Source organism: Dufourea novaeangliae, unplaced genomic scaffold (genome assembly GCF_001272555.1).
Source record: "Dufourea novaeangliae isolate 0120121106 unplaced genomic scaffold, ASM127255v1 scaffold81, whole genome shotgun sequence".
In the NCBI taxonomy this organism is placed as follows: Eukaryota; Metazoa; Arthropoda; class Insecta; order Hymenoptera; family Halictidae; genus Dufourea; species Dufourea novaeangliae.
Window position 1 is genome coordinate 1,384,423 of NW_015373973.1, and position 24,106 is coordinate 1,408,528.

General features: G+C 43.1%; 1 protein-coding gene across 1 annotated transcript in view; it reads right to left on the reverse strand.

Moving 5' to 3' along the window:
- LOC107186874 (serine/threonine-protein kinase SMU1) overlaps positions 1-18,886 on the reverse strand; it is a 36,886-nt gene extending 18,000 nt beyond the window's left edge. Inside the window, exon 1 of the mRNA XM_015574825.1 lies at positions 16,991-18,886. Coding sequence (XP_015430311.1) covers positions 16,991-18,619 — 1,629 coding nt within the window. The 5' untranslated portion in view covers positions 18,620-18,886. The remainder of the gene's footprint in view (positions 1-16,990) is intronic.
- Between the last annotated feature and the right edge of the window lie 5,220 nt (positions 18,887-24,106).

The following is a 24,106-nucleotide window of genomic DNA, read 5'->3' on the forward strand; positions in this document are numbered from 1 at the left end:
TTTGTTCCAAACAAGATCATTTCAAAACAATGTGATCGAATCGTAATGATTAGACTGGGGATTTTATGCATTTTTATACCCTACAGGTCTCTGTGAAATATAATAAAGGACAAAACTTTAGTCAGATGCAACCAGTTTTCTATTTTCTATGTAATGATTAGACTGGGGATTTTATGCATTTATAGCCTATAGGTCTCTGTGAAATATAATAAAGGACAAAACTTTAGTCAGATGCAACCAGTTTTCTATTTTCTTCTGATCCCAATAAGATACTTAGGGGAAGAAAGAAATATCTACTTTTGTTTTTATCTTTATCAGCAACCTCCTAAAATGTGATTTTGCATATAAATCCGCAGTCTAGTAATAACTAATATGACTAATATGTCACTTCAAAGTTACATGGGACAGTGAAAGGTTAAACAATTCGACATTAATTACGTGTACGGAACACAAGATAGTAGGGAATAGGTTTCCCAATTCCAGAACGTATGCGGGCACTGTACAGTCCATCTGTTCAAACGTTTAAAATTCTTTCAACATCAATCGTGCACGAACCATACCTGGAACACGGAGTAAAATCGTGTACAGGTGTTATTTAAACTTCGGTACGTAGAAAGCCCGGCATTCTATTAAAAGTGATTTACCAATTAAAGAGCGTGCCTCGAAGGCCGTGCCTTGAAAGGCTTTACAAGTTCAGAGTTTTTCCCAGTAGCTCGCCACGGCGAAAGTTCAAGCGTCGACGGGCGACCGCGCGGAAATCGCGAGACCGTAGGCGTTCAAGCGATCGCAATTCACGCTCGACGACAGCTGGTACCACACAGCGTCGAGCGGCTCGTATATGTATGTACGAGGCAAAATCAGAGGAAATGATGCGCCGTATCTCAAGAGACCCGCGGCGACCGGACCGAGGATTTCTCTGAGGATCGGTCCCGAGAATACCGCGATAAATTTCTTTCTCGCCTCAACGCGGTACTTTCACCGCGAGAGTTTCTATATTAATATTTTTTCGATCAATTTTTCGCAAAAAGTTTCTCCCCGTTAAACGCCACCGATCCCGTGCCGCGCTCGTAAAAGCTTAATCCTCTTACAGTCGCGCTGTCTCGCGAATTACGAGACCCCGCGCGAATTCGCTGCGAACTCGCCGCGTCTGTCGAACGGCAGCTGCAACGATTAATTCGACGGAGGATCGTTTGCTACTCGGCTTTACTGGACTTTTTCCAGCAATGTTGCCTGGAGCAAACGTGCCTGATCCCATGTGCGCCGGGCTTCGTAGGGTTTCTCACCGCGATCGAGTTAACTCGGCTAGCGAACTGTAGCTATCGTAAACCTTACTCGTGTTGTACTACAATGATGTAATAATAATAAATGGTCGTTGAACATTTATCCACATAGCAATTCTACAAAATCCAGGAGAGCAGAACAATTTGATTCATTAATCTGTTTGATATAGGGCGACATTCGTGTGTGGATCGATGATAATTAAATACTTTAAAGAATTAACTCTTTAGGGTTAGGTGGGTTAAAAATTGTCCCACCTTTTGCTTAGCTTTTTATGCATGGTGGGATATATTTTAACCCACCTCGAAAAGTTGAAGTTACTGATAGTCATACAGTTTAATATTTTATTTTTATTTTAATATATAATTTTTTTTATATTACAAAAAATTCTGTGCAACCAGGGTTTTTATTTTCTTTAATCCATAAATGCTCAAATTCCGCTGTCATTATAATATGGTTCGGGGGCCGGGTGACAGAGTATCTCTAAAAGGTGACCTCTTTTGGATGGATGACACTTAATTAACGAGATAAGTGTGTTTAAACAGCAGCCTTGCAATAAAATTGTGCCGCGTCACTTCCTAAAGTTTACGAGCGCGCAAATAAAGTTACGAACGGGAAGATTAATGATATAGTAATAATCACCTTCTCCAAGGTCGGGACTAACGCTAAATAAGCGTGCCTTCATAAATCCCCCAATAAAGGGGAGAATAAACGGGTTAGGTCTGACGGGTGTGGCTTCGTTGTTAACTCATAAACTCGTATTAATGATCCGCGTTACCTGAACATGGGGTGGGGGACGGGGATGGTGTATTAGAAAATCATTGTTGTTCAACACGAGACGATATTGCTATTTTCGACGTAACAATATTCGTGTTCAAATTGATAGATTCGGTACATGGTTCCAAAATCCATTCAGATGAAACGAATGTTCCTACTTTATAAACAGTTTTATACAATTTATGCAAATTATGCTCGTACTTTGGAGCCATGTCCAGATTTTACGAAATGCCCTGTCCCCCTCTTAAATCACTGTCGCGAATTCCGATGGCACGCGGAACAAGAAAAACGTGCCGGCGAAAGTGTCCTCAAAGAGTTAATTGACTGAGAAAGCCGCGGATCGGAGTACGATTTGGCAGCGGCAATTAAGTATTTATAGTCGGACTTAAACATCTGCATCGCGTTATGATTTAGCGTACACTGGACCGAGCCTACCGGCGAATGTATAATTAACTCGTCGCGGCGCTATATTTTTTTTTTGTTTGCTTCCCGTTCTCAACGTAGCGATAAAATAAAACGTAGAACGCAAAGTTATCTGCGTGTAATTACCGACCCGGTGTAACTAATTGTGACTCGAGGAAAATTCACCGTAAAGTCAACACCATTAAAAGAACCGGAGCGGCGGCAGCAGCTATTGTACGGATTTGGAGTCTTGGAAAGCGCGTAATCACTCTCCTTCTCGCCATTTCGTTTCTTTTCGATTCTTTTTATTCCGACTCGTCCTATTTTTACAAGACGAACACATTGGTGGAACGAGTCTAATTGAAAACTAAATGACAGGCATTATCTGCTTACACGATAAACGTACAAAAAGCGACAGAACGTTAACAGACCTGAATGAAAAAAATGTTTAATCATCGTGGAATCTTTGGGCAATATGTACAGGGCAAACAGACCTCTTTGTCGCCACCAGTCGGTGATAATAATATTCGTTACAGACGTTAAACGTATTTCGAAATGGGTGATGACGACATACAGAGCATCTCTCACAACAGATTAAAGCAATAAAACGACAAGATAACTCCTGCAATCCTCAATAATCCCTTGTATTTATGTCGTGAACAAGCGGGGCAAACACAAACACGATGAGTTGCGAAAGTCAATCTTTTTTTTTCCAAATTATAAATTCCACATCCGAAACGAATCACTGAAGTACATACATATGTATCGCGTGCAGGAGGTGCCTGCGCAGAAGAAACGAGTTGTTTCTCTAATATCTCGTGTAGTACTCGGCTTCACTGAAATACCTCGATACGCCGCAAAGCGCGAGGCGAACGAGATTAACTCGTTCCGGATCGGTTTCGTTTGAACGATTTCAAACGCGTTTAACGCGCGACACGGTGTTGTTCGAAATTCGCGCCGTCTCCCGCGAGTTCTCCGCAACACAGCCAACCAGTTTTCCAAGACGACTTCGCATACTTTAGCGGAGAAACCGGCCGCCTCGCTTCGAGCATGTGATTTGCATCGCGTCCAGAACCGAGGCTAATAAATGTTGATTTCCCGAGAACGTCGATTTTTTTGCTCGTCCCTGCTTGTCGAGTAATCGCCGATCTTCAAGGATTAATCGATTGTCACGGGACATTTTGGATTTCAAGCGTCGTCTCAGCTTTTCACCGGAGCGGATTCCTCTTATCCACCGGCAAATAAATGTCAGCGCGTTAAGTGTCCAGTTTGAACGGTCATTTTTTTTTGTTTCACGGCTCGATCGACCGAATTCCAGTCTCGGTTTTGCGTTAACGAGTAAAAGTTGCCCGACGAAAAGTCAACGTTAACGGAACTTAGGAAAGTCTTGCTGGCATTTGGCGCCTGGTGGACGCGACAGCTATTTAAATTGTCTGGCCGATAAATTTCAATACCGGGTTGAAAATTTGTCTGTGACACCGAGACAGAGAGACTCGAGGGATTTAAGAGGATGATCGATATCCTGACAGATGATATGATCAATGAAAATTTCTCTGGCGATCGATCGGCGGGGATAATGATAGTTTCCTTGTAATTTCTTCATCGACGCGGTATCTGATTATCGTAAATAGCTATCGATCAGAGGGGAACCCACGACGGTAGTTAACATACTTCGATTCGATATTTTATTGCGCAAACAAAATTCCTCTTGTACGTGGGATATTAACAATCAAGTATTTTGGAGGAAAATGGAATCTCAAACCTTGCATCAGCTATCTCAAAGTTTACAACCCACCAGTAGGTAAGAATATCGCGCGCGTTAATTACGCCCACGTTCGAATCGGTGTTCCAACGTATTATTCAACATTCCCGCATGTTACAAAATTTCGTCCCAGCCAGACCGGATTTACGAACCTGTTCCGAAAAGCTCGTTAAAATATTTTTCCATCCAGTCCACACGCGACCTTACTCTCTACAAAACAATCCAGCCTATTGTCGGCGATCGTTCGACGGAACCGAGAGATCGGCAATAACGATCGTTGCGAAACTATTAAATAATCGGGGTCTCGTTACCCGAAGAATCGATTCGATGTTATGATCGGCGATCGTTTCTGGGCCAGCAGGAAGACATTCCGTCACTTTCCAATTCGTCGCGGTTACCTTGCTCGAACAGCTCTAGGCTGCCGATTCTCCCTGGATCGGACGATCGTTTCCACCGGTACATCGGGGATCGGTCGAACGGGAACACGAAGAAACTCCTCGTCACTTTCGAAATGTGCCGCGTTCAACAATTAATTCTCCCGCTTCCCGTAAATTTACGCCCGGTTTCCGTGGAATCTCGCGGAAAGAGAGAGGATTCCCGAACGCGTTCGAATTGGGAGCAAGCGAACCACCGAGACAGCGATCCTTATCGCTGATTGATCGAACTAGAAACGACAGAGAAACGTTGTCTCTTCCGAAATAGAGCAGAGACTCTCTAAATGCTCACATATGTATTAGATTGCGGATTTTATGCATTTGGAGCAAATACAGAACACATGGAAGTATGCGTTTAGTTGAAATTTTCTGTGAAATAGAAATTTCCATATAAAATACCCGCAGACTAATCATGGTATTCATTTTGTATCTATGTATATGTACTCCACTTTACGTACTATATTTCAAGGAGTTCCACGTGTCTCAGGTTTGATGCCTGTCCAATCTACAAACGATAGAATTACCTCTTGTTTTGAACCCTTTCACAATTATGGTTCTACGTATGGGTTCCAACGAAACGCTCGCTGTGGACCAAGGACTTATGTATACTTGTCCGATACCAGTCTGTACTGCAAATGTGTATACCACGATTTTTCCTTCCAGTATTATTCTGGTTGAAGTTGAGAAACTCCTGCCATTCTAGTAACTTTAAACACAACATCGAAATACCTCAACCTTTAGGAAGTCGGAAGTATCCCTTTTGGGCACTGGCAAAATTCGAAATTCAACGCAGTGCATATGTTACATGTACAGGAAATTATCGATGAGTTTTCGAAGGCTCGGGCACTATGTCTTAAGACGTTATCCTCACCACTGGAGAGTCCCCCGTGGAAGTAGTCAAGTGCCCAATGGTGGGGATGACGTCTGAACACTCAGTGCCGAGAAACTTACGAACACTAATCGATGATTCACTGTATGTATATACATAAATTTTTAGCCAAAAAAAAAACACTTTTTCATGAAAAAATGTGGACAATCTAAAGGTTAATATACGATCGATACTGTATCTACATACAAAAAGTGAAAAAGTATTTAATCCGACGCATCCTTTGAACGCAAATTCTGCAGCGAAAGATTTCCAGCACAATACCATAAATCGTAAATGGACGGAAAGTCAAGGAGCGTCCGGAAAGAGTCGAGCCTTTCATAGTTCCGCGAATATCGCCGGTTTCCGCGGATTCCGGCGGAAAGAGAGAGGATTCTCGATCGCGTTCGAATCGGGGAACGCTCGAACCACGGAACGGAAGGTTCGCCCGGTTTACAGAGCAAACTGCGGGCGACGGGGTGGTATCTCGTGCCGCGGGTAATGAATCGGTCGTGGAACGAAAATGAGCGAGGAACTCGAAGCCGTAACAGAGGCTCATTAGAGAGTGTTCGTACTCCATGGTCAACGCGGCGTGACCGGCTTTCTCGTCTGCTTCGAGCATTCTTATTTCGCCGGAGGAAGGAAATGCTTGCAGCGTGCAGGCTTCTTGAGTCACAGGCAAGGTCGTCGTCGTCGTCTTCGTCGTTTCTATCCCAGAGCCGTCATACCGCTGCAAGAACTTCCGAGAGATCGTTCGTTCGCCCGAGCCGGCATCTACGACCTTACGAAGGTCTCTTGATCAACAGAAGCACGCGACTCGATACCTCACGACCTCTCTCTTTCACTCCTCGCTTTCCTATCGCGTTTATTTATTACGTTACCAGAGACAATGATGGGGACTCGGAGTTTCCACACAGCGAATAACGCGTTGGATAGCCTGTTTGATGAGACCATGGGGCTTGCATAGCGGTGCTCCGAAGAAGGTGCAAGAAGATGAACGTGGTAGCAAACGTTACCGTAACTTGTCTTTACAATGGCAATTTATCGTAAGTAGTTATGCGATACAATGAAACCATGAAGAGTGCGACGATGATAAAGCACGTGTTTCGTTTAGGGAATAAAAATGATTACTGTACTTTGGATATGCAAAACTGCAATTTTTCCGAGTCTGAAAAAATAAATATAAGTGGCACAGTTGGTATATAAAATCAGTGCAACGTGAGCTTACATTAATTGATAATATGGTTTCTTACTCTACTGAAAAATTATTTTTTTGCAGTTTCGCAACTGTATCATGTTCGTGCGATGGTCTTTTCGTATAAGTTGTTATTTTGTAACATTATACTGTACATAAGGCTTGAAATATATACTTTCATTTCCCTCTAGTATATTGCTCATAAATTAATGTTGGTATCGCATCAAAGTAGAGTATAAAACAGGTTGCTACATATAATAAAACTTTCTCTTAACCACCACTGAAAGATTGGGAAATTGACCCGCATGCTGGTCCGCAGTCAGGATGATAACATGCCGAAGATTTCACCGTAGAGAAACAAAAATACTGTCTACATACCTTCACCCAAATCCTTTACTTATAATTTCTTAAGCCTATTAAATGATTCTTATCTACTTTGATTGCCCCACGACTTCGTTCACTGCTGTACCTAATATCCAAAAATTCTCGTGGAAAGAATCAGTTCGATAAATAAAGGAGAAAACATTGATCAATTATGAACTTAATCAATTTCAATAAATAAACTGCAGATTTGATAAATTCATCGCATACTCAACTATATAGGAGAGTAAATCGAAATCGTTTCGAGAATATTAATGAAGTTTCGGCTACGTTCCTGAACATTATAAGACCTTTAATTACCGAAATAACCTTTTGGTAAACCTCATGTTTGCAAAACAATCTACAGAAATTGAAGCACATAAAAATTCACAATCTACAAAAAACTAATATCTGTAACACAATAATAACCAACACCCGTATACGTCGAGTGCAATCAACTTTCGATCGATGAAGAGTATTTTACTTCGAAAGTTCACTTCAAACGAAGCGAGCTAACGAAACATATTTCCGTTCACCGGTTAAACGTGATTTTCGCGACACCGTTCGCTTGAGCAAAATTGTTTCTCAGACGGAAAACCAAGTTCCCTTTGATACAGAGGCCAGTCGACTGACCATTTCGGCGCACAGATTCAAAGTTTGCTTAATTAAGGCGATTATAACACGTACCGTATTAATATCGTAAGGGGCTTACCCTATTAAGGTCATTATAATCGATTAGCGTAACGTCGCACGCGTCGTTAAGTACGACGAGTGGGCCTCTTAACTCGCAACGAAGGATACTCTTTACGAGGCAGGTTTATGCGCTGCCCTCCGACCGATTTAATGCCGACCGACAGTTTTCTTTCTCCTTGATACGATAATTGAAATGGTCTCGACATATCCGCAAAACAATTAATGTTCCCCGACGATAAAAACCACAGACACGAATTGTTTACCAGCCTTTGTTTTTCTCTCGGACGAAGAGCGATTTCAGGGGAAGCAAATCTTGTTTTTAACACGTTGCAGTTAATGTTCGAACAACCGTATCGGTAGTCATTGGAGATATCAGGTCATCTTAAAAAATACTTTTTGCCTCGGGGAATAATTAGTAACGTTCTTTCACTCTACATATTTCCCTCCGAGACAACAGCTGTTTCTATACCCACAGAATCCAACGTTAAAAAACTGATCGCAATTATTAATATTACAGGTTCCCTCGAATCAACGGAGAAACGGAGATTCGAGCAATCGAGGTGAAGAATCCGAGTGTGGAAAATTGGACAAAATGGAAAGGGCGCTTGGAACAGCGTCCACGGTGAAACGACCTTATTTCGATAGCTGTTCGGTTTCCGTGCGGCATGTCGATGCGGCCTGTCATCAATCCCGTCGTTACCGATAATTTACTGCATTTTCACCAAGTGCATCCGCCAGCGTAAACGCAGGAATTACCGCGAGACGATAATAATTGCATTCCAACGGGACCGCGATCCGCTCGACGTGGGAGGGGAACGAGCGTGATTTACGTCGATAGCGGGAACGCGGAAAAAAGAATCGCGACTCTTTCGATTTCTTTGTCCCAGTTTCCGTTCTCCCCTTATCAAAAACCAGTCGAGCGTGTGGTGGTGGCGATTCTCCACCGTCGGACAAACGACGCGCGTGAATCCGTTTTTGCAACGCAGGCGCTTCCTTCGCCCGCGGCGATTTCGATCGGAGAACAACTTCGAGAAAGAGAGAGACTTTAAATTAGACGATCGAGACGTTCGATAAACGTGTATATACCACGGAAATCGGAAGGTTGGGGATTGTTCCTGCAAGTGAACATTCCGACGAGCCGCGGCACGTGTAATTAACGCGGTTACGTAAAATTCAAATAAGTCTCGCGAGGAGAGCGAAGAGTCCGCGTGTTTCGGCCAATTTCGTTTCGCAGGCCGCGAATTAGAAATAAGGAAAGCGGCTATCTCTCCGCGTGAAAATACCTGGCCAGGACATCACGTACACGCTCGGAATTTGCACAATAGACTGGCTACCCGGGTTACGAAAACATCTGCGGGCCCATTAAGTTCGAGGTACGCGCTCGCGAAAACGCTCTGCATTAAGTGAATGGAGCTATTATACATTTAAACGCGCTCGCTTCTGAGTTAAGTCGTCGCGTGTACCTTTTTCGAGACGAACTCGACAATGCGTTTTTCAATTAAGTCATTTCTATGTTCATTTCTTTGTACAGACTCGTCTCGACTATCGTCCCGAACTCGGGTCCGAGCTGGGACAATAATCGTATAGGGAGAAATGCTTTAAACTGCTAAATTCCATGTTTGTCCGAAGCGTGGGTCTCGGTAACAAAAGCGAAGGAACAAGAAAGTATACACTTGATATGTTCCACCCCTCGCCCCCCCCCCTCCAGTGGTAGGGATAATGCCTGGACAATAATCGTGGAGACCAAGCCAGACAATAATCGAGAGGAGTCTGTACGTTAATACGTAATGTTACTACGGTTGATAATAAAGAATTGCAGAGAATGACAATAGTTTGTTAGTTAGTTAGAAAGATTGTTGTACTTTTGGTTGAAAATTTCAGTCACGGAGGAAACTGTATAATTTTTGTTTGGATTCGGATTTCCGGCACAATTTAAAGGAAAAGAAACTAGAGGAAAGTTAGATCGCAAAGCGAGATGCTATAGGTATACAGAATAATAATGTATCCGTTAGACGCGGCTGTATCGCTCTGTTAAATATTTGCTGCAAGTGCACACGATACGTTTTATGACTGAAAATCGTGTCACGGAGCTGTACTGGTATGAAAAATGCAAATGATAAGAACAGATAAAACGCACCTCGTGCGTCGTTCGAGGGGCCGTCAAGATAAGACCGGTTTCAGTTCTGAAAGATTATTTTAATAAAATGTCGAATTTTTGCTCGGGGCAACCAAGGATTCTAAAAGTCTATAAGGGATGAATTATTTTGATTTCTTGAACCTGCTTTCATTTCTCTTAAATAGAAAGTGGTCTAAAAGAATGTTGAGAAATTTTATAAGAAATATAATGCTCGTAAAGATTAGCGTGCGTTAAATCGAATTTTCATTGGTATTATATCGATTATCAATTTAATTTATTCGCGAAGCATAATATTTGGATCTGCAAGTGTTTGTATATAATTGACCAATTGAAACAATCAAAGGTTGAACAAGATGTTAGTGTAATAAATTTGTAAGACAGATAAAATAAACTGTGTTACATAATGCTCTGTTAACACAAATCAGCGAATCAGCCTCGTCTGACAATGAACAAGTTGCAAATCTTTCGTTTGCAAAAACACGAAGCACGTATGTATCCTTCGTTGTTAAATACCTTACTCAACAAGAAAGATTATCACTTTTTACGTCAGTGCCATTATCTTTCATACTATTTTTACACCTGCTTTCAGGTTACTTCTTGCTGTTATGTTTTTATACACAAGTCTCCTACAATCATGATACAATCTTCGCTAACAGTGTTAACAAACAGACGTCGGTGGATTACTTGCATCATCAAACCGAAGAATCTGCTCCACTGTATACTCGATACAAAATTCATTTTCTGTTTCAGTAACCTTACACTATAACTTCTCTATAAAAGTTTCCATCTAGATAGAATAGAAATTTCGTTAAAAAATACAAATGCGCGCAATGTATCGTTGAATAAATGACAAAATGTCGTGTATAAAAAAAACAATAGATTATCTACCAATATAAAACATCTGGAGGCTTGTTTGTAAGGATAAACTCTACTGCAAGTGTACAAAAGACACTTCAATTATATATCGTTTTTAAATGTAATTTCCAGAAACTCGTCCGAAAAGTGATCAAACTTTTACGCGTTTTATCCCCGACGATCTAAGATCCAGTCGGGCAAGTTTAATTGAATCCAGTCTCCGCGTAATGGTCGCACGCAAAAACGGAGCACGAATTTCCCTCGAGATTGTCAGACTTCGTAACAGCATTTTAATTGAACGCGAGCGTTTCGTTAAATCATTGACTCGGCGCTACGTGCACCGTCGACGTCCAACGTCTCAGGCTTCGTAATCATCGTTTGCAGAGTGTCTCCTCAGAATCTTGCGACACGTTTGTCACCGTCTCGGCGACGTTTGTCCCGGGGCTGATTAAACGATCGGTCGCGGTGTTCGTCGCAGAAAAATCGTCGCGACCAAGCCTCACCTTCTTTGATAAACGATGTCTGCGCGTACGTTGTTTATTTTTTTATTTCGCGGCTGAAATGATCATTTCGAACGACTGGGCGAGAAACTATCCGGCTGCGGCGGTTCGGCTGAAAATTTCAGATTCATCGCGAGAGAGACCGCGGGACAAGGATCGAAGTTGAACGAGTCGCAAAAATAGATCCGACGCGTCTTCGTGGCTCTCTTCCCCCGCTTGGATTTTGCGGTTCTTTTCCTTTTTCTCTGGCCCCGGAGCTTCGGTTTTTGTCGTTCAATTTCTGAAAGTCACCGCGGGATCTCGATCCGGAGGCCAGAATTTACAAAGCAGGCTTGGATTTTTACGAATATACTAATTATCTCTGAGTTGGAAAACTTATTATCGGTCGTATTTGTTTAAACGTGTTCTCCATACTATGACTCGACCGTTTCAATTGGAGAGGCAATAATTAATGACATTATGCGAATAATAATTTGATCTATAAATGAGAACTAGATTAATAGCCTTCACTTTCTACAAACTTCACAATTTTAATACATTTTACATTTTTATTCTTAACTATTTCGTATGCTGTACCACATTGATCATTGAAAATTTCAATTGATCAGCTTTCGTGTCTTTTCATCGCACGAACTCGATCGGTTCGATGCCCGAGCGTGAAATAGTAGAAGAAGAATTGAAAGGCGAACAAGGAAAGGTCTCCAAGCTAGTCGAGCTTGCACCGAATGGCACTGGTTTACAGCGAGCAAACACTGAAGAACAGAAATAAAATTCTCGACGAGCGGCGAACATCGGGGCGAAAAGTACGTCGTGATTTATCGCCGCGATGAGGCCGCATCATCGTCGAGACACAAGCACGACGTAATTATGATTAACGACGCGGATGTTTGCGAAGGACAAGAGAGAGACCAGTCCTCCCCCCTGTTACAGTTCCTCCATTTATGTTTCCCCGACGTTACCTACGACGCGTTTTATACCCTCGTTCGCTTTTTCCTACCCCCTCCGAAAGGAAAGAAAAATTGCCTTTCAACCTGTTCCCAAGAACACATCGCGTAATTAATTCCACGACGGTTGCTAGGCCGCACAATGTTAGCGAATCGACAACGTTCGACGATACCGAGGGCCTTTAATCACTCTCGACGACAATCCGCTTTTATTAATTGCAACACCGGTCACGACGTCGAGGCGAACCGACGATTACCCCGGCGCTTGACATTATTCCAAATAGTATTCGTAATAGATTTCGTAATAGATCTCGTAATTGCTTTCACGAGATAGACACGTCTACTCGGTTTTATTTCACGAGTGTCGATTGATACGAAAATCGCGCGCGAGTACTCGATTGATGCGTTCGATGACAAATCTTCGGACGAAATTTCTGCTTCTCCCTAACTGGTAACAGGTACACACGACCCAGAACATAAATCCTACGGGCGAATATCGAGGAGAATCACTTTGCCAAAATACCAGCTAGGGATTCCGTGCCAAGTATCCCGGAAACTGAACTCGACGATTGGAGCTGACATCCCGTGTCTTATGGTTCGCGAATTGAATTGTTCGAAAAAAGAAAACTTAGAGGGCACGGATCCGAGCACCGAGCTGACCCGGTCCCGCGATGATTCCAAGCGTGGACTCCTTCCGATTTTTGCAATTTCTTCGATCGACTTTCGTGACTTTCACCCAGCTGGGGAACTTTCGCGCAAATCGACTCACATCGGTTCTCGCGTAATGACATTCCAAGGACGCGACCTCGAACATCGGCCATTAATTCTCCGGAGAAAAGTACGATAGTCCGGTTACCTTCCACTTACTCGGGGAATACGTTGGATCGGGAGATCGTTCGCGGAGTAATTGGCGCCAGCTGTTCGAACGCCAAACATGGAGACTGTTCTTTTTTTTTTTTTTTACTAACAATTACCATTATCCACAGTCGCGTGCAAAAATTTCCGTAATATTACTTTGTTGCGTTTCGGAGAGGGAAAGCTGAGATGAATTTTCAGATAATGCGCGATGAAAGTATGATGAGAAAGAGAGACATCCACGCTCTTCGGAAGCATTCATTTCATCTGTGGCAGAAGTCTACGTGAGATGGTAAAAATAATGTAAACGGTGGAACGTGTAATGTGACAAGCGAATAATATTTTCAAATACTGATCTTTCTTCTGTCTCCTTTTTATGCGAGATATATCACGATTCGAACCACGGGATCAAAAAAATCACTTGAAACTATATTTTCCTGTATCTCGTAAACATCGGAATAAGTGACTGTTATTTGAGCGCAGTTGTTTTTGCATTCCGTGTTTCATGAATTCCTGACCAGCTTCGAGTGAAAAATCTGACTGTGAGACGATCGATAATAATCTAAAGCTTGTACCTGTATCTATCGTAACAACAATGCTCCAGGCAGGCTCTTGTATCGACGGTTCCCGTCGTTATCTCGTCGAAGTATGCAATCAAATGAAACTGTATCTTGATTCCATGACAAGAAACGGTGGTTTCGAATTCCTATATATTTACGTTATTACCGACGGAAATTCGTTTTCGAAGTGAAGGGAAACGAGAAGCTGACTAGTAACAGAAAAACATTTCAACTATCTGCGGTTTGGACGTTAAAGCGATCAGTGCCCAGACGTTTTCACGCGATTTACCGCTCAAATCATATTCACGCACGTCCATCGTACACAAAGCTATAAGACATTCACAATATTTGCAAGCATTCAAATGCCGATTCTTTACCGAAAATGATGGCAAATTGCATATTACAAAACAGTGAATACTTTTATCGTATCACATGCATACTTTAATGTGGGAACAAAAATTTATATTAGACGATGGATAATCCACTTCGATTTACAATACCAAGAGTACCGTAATACGGATAGAATAACACGATCGAGTGGATGTTAAGGGTCTAAAAAAAAAAAGATTTCAACCTGCGGCAGAAACGGCGCCAACTATGAGAACATAATGGAGTGCTGGAGCGAAGAGCACTTTAGAAGACTTTGACCTACGGTACAAATCGCAAGGATCCTCCAGGGCGCCGGAGAACGCGGCGGCGGATTTATTTTTAAACGGAACGCTCGCGCGCGATACGTCGGAGGAATCATCGTCGTCGCTACGGGCCGTACTCAATTTCCTGTTGACCTATTTATATCGTGTCCAACCGGCGAGAAACGATGTAGGTACTAGTCAAGGTTCTCGGGTTAGTTCGATAGGCTTCTGACGACACCGGTGGGACTACCGTCGAGGAATTGTTAATCGACCGCAAACTGCGGGTTCGCTGAGCTTCGTGGGATTGCGATGCACCTTCCGGTATCGCTTTCATGGAGCACGCGCGGGATCGCACCCTGACAATGGTTGCAGCTAGCGATGGGTCTTTCTATATAAATAAATAAGAACCTAATTGTGGAATAACGTTCTTTCAGCGAAGTTTCGTTCTCGACGAAAACAATCTGAAGATTGTATATCAGGCAGGTGTGCTTTGAAATAAACCGGTATTATGTCTGATTATTATTCGCTGCTTCTACTGATAAGACACTATTTGAGTTCCATCGATCTCGCTACTTTCTGACTATTTATCAAGACTATTTATCAAGAAAATAAGACTGGCGACAGTAATTTTTCAGTACCATCACTATTTCCGAGGCTACTCGCTAGGATTGTAAATAGACCATCCTGTATGCATGTTGGATCGTGGTCGCTGGTGGACCCTATCGTCCAGATGCATCGAGAGTCACGTAGAAGACGCTTTTTCCTGGTTCGGAAAAGAGAATCGGAGAGGGAAAACGTCGAGGGTGGGCAGATGCACGGATAAGGAGGTCCGTGGTTAAGGAAGAAGGAGAATGCAGGAACGAGGGAACGCGCAATAGAGGAAGCGGTTGCGGAGTAGAAGGAAATTGTGACTTATAACATCCTTCCAGGACATCGTACCTGGGCCCACAGGTGGCGTCGCGCAAGGAGAAACCTACTTCTATGGTGTCTACGCGAGCGTTATGCATTTCTACCGAAAGTTTTCCCTTGAAATGTAGCGCAATTGCTCCCGCTGCTTGCATACTTTTTTTTTGCCACGGAAGGATACATGTATCGGAAGTGTCGCGTACGGGTAGAAGAACCGATGGAAAATTTCTGACGTCTTTCTTCCACGTTAGCATTTCACGATCCTCGGACGTTGCGTTCGGTTAATTAAGCGATTTAATGTTCCACCGTGCGTAAAACGTTCCGTAGCTGGAATAAATAATCTGTCACGAAAGCGCCAGACTATATTTATTACGCGTTGCATCTGCCTAAACCGGTACGAAATGCATCTACATAGTTGATGCTCCAACCGCGTAAAAAGTCGACCGGTTGCAGCCGGCCCTGACCAACATAGATCCAAGGAGGTGATTCTTTTTTTTCCATCTGAATCACGATGATAAAGCCTCGGAACAAGGAAGAGAGTGATTTACGTAAATCTAGCGCATAATTCGCCCCTCCTTCCCCCTGGTATCGTTATGTCACAATGTTTCATTCGCCAAGTAAGACGTTAATATGCCACCTGTGCGCCTGTATTTCATACTATGCCATGAAATCGTCATCGAATCTTTCGATTTACGAAAAATATATCCTCTACGGCCTCGTAAACCGTTTATTACCGTTGTACGGACAATGAAATGTGAAATACAATTTTAAGTATCCATTCGATAGTTTCGTCGTCATAAACGGTGGGTAATATCTCCAATGACCACAACTACGATAGAATAATAACCAAATTCAAAATCAACTCCCTTGAAAATAGACGTATTGCTGCTGAATTAAATTAAATTAAATTTTAACTGTCTTTATTGATCGAGTATAAAAATAGATGTAAAACAATCGCTTTCCGCCCGACTCTGCCGCAAACCACTTCGCGAGCTTCGGTCCACATTTTCGAGAGCGGTATACATATACGGGATCGTCGACTCGAGAACCGAGGAGTGTGTTTACAAACGAAACCAAGAGAAATTCAGCTCGGCCTCGAGGCGGAGGGGTATCTTCCTCGAAGTAAAAAGCAAGTGCACGATTGCTCGTTACCAGCGAGCGATCACGTATTCACAGATTGAATTAATTTGATGGGAATGCGAGGAACGCACTCGTATCTAATCTCTCGTCGATTTAAATCTAGTCGAGCGATAACGCGATACAGCATCGCGAAGCTAGCGATACATAATGTATAGCGAGGAAGGAAAAAAAAAAGTAAAAACAGTATTATATCAAAGAGAAAACATTGCTAATTATCTCGGGGAGTCAACCGTTCGCGTATCCTAATTGCAAATTCCTAAACAAGAAACGAACCAACTTGCACGCGGCGCTCGGGAATAAAATATATAGCGTTCGTGATTACCTTTATTTTTTTCATTACTGAAACCCATGTATCAGAAATATGTTCACGGAATCACTCGTCTACGATTCGCCTGCTCCTAATATTTCTTGGAACGTTTCGCGGCTCGTTACAAGGCTGTAATCGTAAGTTAAATTGCAAGGTCTTTTCCCAAGACGCGTAACGCTCGCGATTCCGATTAATATCGTTCTCTTTCCGTGGATTATTCATCGTTTCTAACAAGTTCCGACGTCAATGTGGAAAATATTATATGATTATAATTAACCAGAATCCGGTTAACTAATTCGTTCGTTCTCCTACAGATTTTGATAGGTTACGCGGTCAACCGGTTGAATCGGTCTATGTACTCGAAGATAAAGATACGATTCAATCTTACCTTGAACACCTCCGAGAAGAATCCTGCTCCGATCTTCTCCATATAGAAGTCATCCAAACGGTTCAACGAGGCGACCGCGTGCCTCAACGCCTGGCAGGAAGCACCTGTCCGCCTTTTCGTGCTCGTGTCCTGATAGGTATCGCCGGGAAACACGTTCAGGTTGCAGATATTGCTTTCCATTTCGGTGGGTCGCCATGGATCACGGCACTTCTCCCGATCCCTGTACCTGGGCGACGACAACTGCAGCTCCGTAGGTAGGTCTTGCGGTAAACAGGACACGCAACTCTGAGCCGCGTCGCCGTTGCTTATCATCCAATCCTTCGACGGCGTGGACGTCGTGAAATCACTTCTGCAGCTTCGTTCGCAGTTCACGATCGAAACCGTCGACACACCGGTTTGTTCCGCTGTGTCCTTGTCAACGGACGACTTGCTCGACTTTCGGCAGATTTCGCTGGACTGGATCAGAGAAATCGCGGGAAACTCCGTGGTCGAAGTGTCCGGTAACTCGTCGCTCGATTCACAGACAGGCCGACCTTTTCCGTTCGACACGGAATGGCCTGTATCGGAAGACCTCACGGAAGATTTCGTCGCCAACGAACAAATTACACTCTGCGCGACTCTCTGCGACTCTCTGGACGCGCACTTTCCACCGGTTACATTTTCCCGGTCCTTACCCACGAGAAATTCGCGACCCAAATCGATATGCTTCTTCGCGAACTTGGACGATTCTCTGGAAGCCAGCTCGGCGTTCAAACTGCTCAGACTGGCGGAACAGAGTACCTTCTGCGACTTAACGGTCGCATTCGCCGACACGCAGCCCGATGGCTTGACGAAGCTAGGGCAATTGGGGTTCGAGGAACACTTGTGGATGGCAGTGTTCGACGAGGTACTCGTTTTCGCCGCCAGTCCCACGTGGTGTCTTCCTTGACACGTAGTTTCCTTGGTCGAGTACTTGGAACAGTTCTTCGCGACGGAAGAGCTCGCCGCTTCCGTCCTGCAGGGTCTGCTGACCTCGACGAACGCGACAGACGCCTGGGAATAATTGGCCGTGGAACTAGACGCTTGAGAACTGCTATGCAACTCGGTTGCTCCGCTGCTGTTGCTGGGGTCTTTGATTCTCCACGGCTTCGACTTGTCGTCGGCGGAGGGTGCCTCGGAAACTAGCGAGGGATTGCCCTCCTTCGACCTCTTGGCCTTCTTATCGTCGATCGTGAGACACTCGGAAGGCGTGCTTGTTTCCTTGCTCCTCCTCGGTTTCGACTTGTCTTCGAGCAAGGTAGATGCTTCAGGTGCCGTAGCGGTGGAATTCTCCTTCAGCCTCCAAGCTATCGGTTTGTCGTCCATGAGCGTGGAGGACTCGATCGGAGGTGACGAGCCTTCCTTGATTCGTCTAGGCTTCGATTTGTCCTCGACGACAGACGGCGCGTCGAAAATGATGGAAGGGTTGTAGTTGTCCTTTGGTCTCCAAGCTTTCGACTTCTCGTCGTCCGTCACCGAGCCGGCTGTTTCGTCCGACGAGAAACACGGCAAACACGTGGTCCCGTTCGGTCTGGGAACGCAGGACTTGGATGAACCACCGTTGGAAGGCGGTGGTCCTGGTGTGTTCGACGGTGGCACCTTGCCGAACATGTTCACCGTTATTGCGAGACGATTGAGCAGCTTGAACAGGGATGGAAGATCCTAACCCCCGTGTTCTGCATCACATGAATTTATCAGTGTTGTCGGTGGAGGACTCTATAAGTCCTACACGTTCCTAGATTTTAGACGGACAAGACCGTCGATGCCCGGTCAGGAAGACTTCCAATGTGACGAGCTACGTCCTCGACGCGGTAGCTCAACATCGCAGAATCACTTTTTACGCCGCGAAAGCGTACGGACTCTCGCGTTTTGGCAGTGGAATCACGCTCCCGAAATCACAGTTGGTGGCTAGGGCATGGTCCTAGCAGCAGGGGACGCAGTGCGGCAAGCGGCCGGCATCGACGAGCACGAGAAGCACATGGAACATCCGCAACGACGAAACTTGGCACATCTCTCTTTCTCTCTCTCTCTCTCTCTCTCTGCCCCCTTCTGGAGCGTCCTCGAAACACAGGATGAGACTTTGGCTTTCCTGAAAGAAATCTGCGTCGAATGCATCCTGTGAATACTAATCGACCATGTTTTTATTCGTTTCGTGCAATCTTTCGAGGCACCGTAGAACGGCATCTCGTAATATTTCAGATATTATTACTTTTATTATTTACTAGCGCGATATAACGTGGACGGGTAGAAGAATATTAACTCGTGAAATTTTTTTTTTTTTTTTGAACCAACTTGTGGAATGCGATATGCACCCTATTAGAGGATCGAATTAAACTCTGCGGCACGATATCGTTATGCTGCATTGACTTCACCTATATCCATGCCTCACCAACGTAACCCACATCCAATATAATATTAAATCTGTGGTAATATACTAGACAGTGTGTGACGGCAAAAAGTGTTCAAGCTCGCGAAAAGTATTTCTCTCTGTTTTGAGCATGAAGAAAGGTTGTATAAACATGGGTTTGGAAAATTTTCGTCTCCTTAAAGAAAGTCTTAATGAAATTCTTGGAACGTGTTCAGAAATTCCTCGAATGTTTTTAATTCTGTCACGCGAAACGACGACGAAGAATTTTCTAAGCAGAAATAAGTGAATGGCACAGTAGACTCTTGAAATGTCTTTATAAAAAATCCAAAAAATTTAAAGGTACGGCCATATAATCGGCAATCTTTGAGATGCAGAAAAAGTATTTACATAACAGAAGATAAATATTTCACGAGACGCTTGTTTATATGACCGTTCTTCGAGCTTGAAACGAGTAGAATAAACTTCTGAAGTTTGTCCACCTATTTCCGTAACACCCTCTACATCTTACTTATCGCGGTATCGATATGTGTACTATACGTGTAAACACCTGACGTACACTTAATCCTAGCTTAATTTGATCTATCTAACGCATACATGTATGTAACTCCATGACTCGACTCAATCCAATTTGCGCCAAATCTATATTTACTCAAACCCATAGATTTTCCTATCTAATCGATATACCAGCTACGTTACAAGCATCGCTTTAATTTTCGATTTTCCGCTCGAATTCAAGAAATCAAATCTATCGAACAATCGTAGCAGCTTCACTATTATCAGAGGTGTAAATGAAACGTTCTCCCGTGGTGGACGAGGGACGAAAACAATTGAAAAATTTGGCGCTACGTGTGCAACATGTATCGCATAATAATATGCCAAGTGGCTGGCCCCGGGAATGCGGACGGATTTGTTAAATAACACGGATGCGAGTGTGCACGTTGGCTGAAACGCTCGGGTGATACACTGTTCTAAACGGCGCGCGACGATTTGATTTACAAAGCAGCGCTACTTCTTCCAACAGGCGCGGCAGATGATTGTTTTCACGCCCGCGGAGAAATGCGATTCAATAGAAATTAACGCGACGCGGCGCGACGGCGCAATTAGAAGAACCGAGTGTGTATATCTAATTGGTAACGCAGCGCCGCAGATTCGAGCGTGTTTTTCTTTCTACGAGAGAGGAAACAACATTTTTTTTTTTTATATCGAATGTCACGATTAAGAATCGTGTCCCAGTTTCAACGGGTTAACGCTCACTGTTCTTAATTGCGGGCACTTGGCGAGTCAAGAAGCACTTTGCGTTCTAACGATCCCACCATAGGAAAACGTACGAGAAATACAGTGAGTAACGAAGGCATTTCAACGACAGGATTCAATGTGTAATTTGTTACAAAAGATTTTGTTATATAGACCATATTTATGAACGTTCACTTATCGGTTAATTACTAATACGCATGAGTAACTTCTGTGTCTAATATAATTATGCATCCCGCGATTCCAATAGTTTCGTTGCTCACTGTACACGCATATGAATGTCAAGAATTTCTTTAAATCTCGTCTGTAATCGTTTAATGGTCGAACTCACAGCGAATAAAAGATCCATTCGCAACAACGATCTCATATTTAACCCTCATCCGTACCTCGCTTTCCCAACTTCAGTTGTCCCTTGGTGTTAAATTGACACAGTGGTAAAAAATTAATATAATGAAGAAATAAATAGTTCACTTTTCAATTTCTTTAAACTAAAAGTCACGCAGTTTCAACTAAATTTACCTACATATGATAGAATAACATCATTTCTCAAGGAAAAAATGTGTCAGGTTAACACAAGGGACGAGTGAAAGTTAAACATATATTCTGAACAAGCTTTTCGGTAAAATTTGTTGGTATAAATAAATAAATAAACACGCTCGGTGTATATAGAAATATTGTACAATAAATTTACATGATATGCATGTCAAAGATTTCGTTGTTATTATACGATGTTACAGAAAATATACGTGTTATTATGCAACCGCTTTAAGTAAGTTGTATAAACACAGACAGTTATAGATTATACAAGGTGTGCTTCGTTGGTGTTCACAACTTTTGAACCACTTAGACTGATTTGGCAAAAAAAGCTTATATATGATATGCATTAATTTTTTAATTAGTCGGATAGTTTAATATGCTACACGTGACTTTATTTCTCAAGTACCTCAAAGGTACTTGATTCAAATTCTTTGGAGCATTTGAAGAAAACGAATTTTGTTCAACCTTGTTCGATACTACTTCGCTACTTATGTATGTTACTCGGCTTAGTTTCAATATTTAAATTCAGTTCAGCTCCACTCTTTTTTGCAAACTACTTGAACACATCTATTGACAGTAACCAGGCATGGGTCCTGTATTCGCCGGGCGAGGGTTAAGAGAAGCAAGTTGGTTCAATATAAAAGTACAAATCGATTCGGTCACCGTTATTCTAACGCACAACAACTATTGTTGTAAACTAAATGTTTAGATTTGATAAAACAAAATCGTCCATGCGTCTGACACCCGACACTAGTAACCGGGCCTCGAAACAACAGCGCAAGAATGCAAAGCGCCTCTTCGGCTGGCAATAGTCGCTGGTACACCCATCGGGCCGAAGGGAAACACGAAAACGGCGATAGAAAGTTCGATGCACCGAGTCTTGGTTAGCGGAAAAACAAAATCGAAGCCACATACCTGCGCGAACGAAAACGGACGTATGTATCCCCCGTTTCGTGTTCCTCGTTCGCTGGAGAGAATACGGGAAACGAAATCTTCTGAGAAGACACACGCAGGTCACCGGAGATCCGCCGGGGAAGAAAAGCGCGGTTGACGTCGCTTGTCAGTGACAACGCTCGGGACACACGTTCGATCGCGAAAGCGCCGTGGAACTCACTGGGGCCTTGTTGGCACGGTGGCGTTAGGATGATTTTAGAAGACCTTGAACCACGCGAGGGAATTCGGACTGCCCGCGAGGAACAACACGTCAAACACTGTCGACAGCCTCCGAGGAATCGGGAGGCATGACCGAACGCGACATCCACGCACGCTGTCACTTTTGTTTACTGTTTCGGAGCGAACCCCTTGCTGATCGGTTACCGCGACCCCGACACGCCAACAGACTCGGCGAATCTTCCGGAATTAATCGCATCGCATGATCATAAATTATTCCATATCGGCGATATGGTGTTCCCTTCGATCTACCACCTATGCACGGTCGGTGGGTCGGAGTAAACAGTGGTAACACCACCGCGAATACAATTTGAATTTTCCACAGCGAATCCTACGCCGCTAATTCTACCGCTCTCCAATCACCACCGTACACAACGCACAACGGATCACCGCACCTGCTGTCACGTGTAATCGTCGCGCACCAAGTATATTCGGATACGATAATAAACGGTGAAGCTTGGTCGCGAGAATGTGAAAGAGACCGGATTCACCGACAACGCCAGACAGCGGCCATTACAGAAATGAACTGGTCCGATGCACGCCGTCTACCGGCGATACCCGACGTTCCCAGCGCGTGCCCCCACCTTGCTATGTACTTCTGCTAATGAATCGAATGCACGGCCGCACGTAGGTATCCGAATGCATGCACAGCCACAATAAAAATATTTTAACGGCGGTATATTCGTAATTGAAATGGATACCTGACTGCATCTTAATGTAAAGATTATACGGGTACAATTTTGTATAAAAATATACAAGCCTCTCAAAACGCAAACTCACAAAACAATACCACGATTAATATTATTTTAAAAAACGTATCGCAACGTTTTTTTGTTCCTGTAACTGGCTGATCAAAGGTCAGATGATTGATGCTAATCGGTATCTGTGATAAAGAAATGCTTCAAATATTATATACGATACCACTTTGAAATCATTACAGATTTAAATTGATTATTATATTAGAAGTATAGCGTTTACTTCCATATTCTGGTTGTATGAGTATCTTTACCCTCGCATTATGTGGTAGATTTAAAAAAAATCCATAATTTGCATTAAGCAAGGTCATTCCAAATATTCTTTTTGGAATTGTACGTAAAATGAACGCTCTAGTGCACGTGATATGACTAGGAATTGGGGGCTGAAGAGAATGCCGCAAAATTATATATTCTAATTTGCTAATTTTTCTGCCGTCGTCCTTGATGCATGAAGTATGTATTACGTTATCGGGGGAAAAAATCAGTTTCCGTCTGTTCGTTAATTTAGCTTGGCTGTTTTTTGCTAATTTTGAAGGCATTCCATTCATTTATAATATGTATGATACCTCTGAATACGAAAAGGCACAAAAGATTCGTATAATTTGGACAAAATTAAGGAACCGTTCTCTTTCAAAAAGGATTTCCTCTACCATAACAGAAATTTATTTGACGATTACATCAAAGTCACTTTATCATTCTAATTATTTTCTTGTCACAAATAAACTTCAAAATAAACCTTTCAAGTCACTCTGATGTAGCTGAAGGTTAGATAAAAGCAGAAATTAAACGGATAAGAACCATGATGTCCATCTAGCAATCATTAATCGTAAATAAGTGATACTTTTATTGTCACTTTTTACTAATCATAAATAAATAATGTAGTTTTAGTTTGCTCAAAAAAGCATCTTTATATTATCGCAAAAGAAAGAAACAACATTCCTCTCTGGTACTCTGTGTGATTGATATTTCGTTTAATTCGGTAAAAGCACAATGTTGTTATGAAAGTAACTCCGTGAG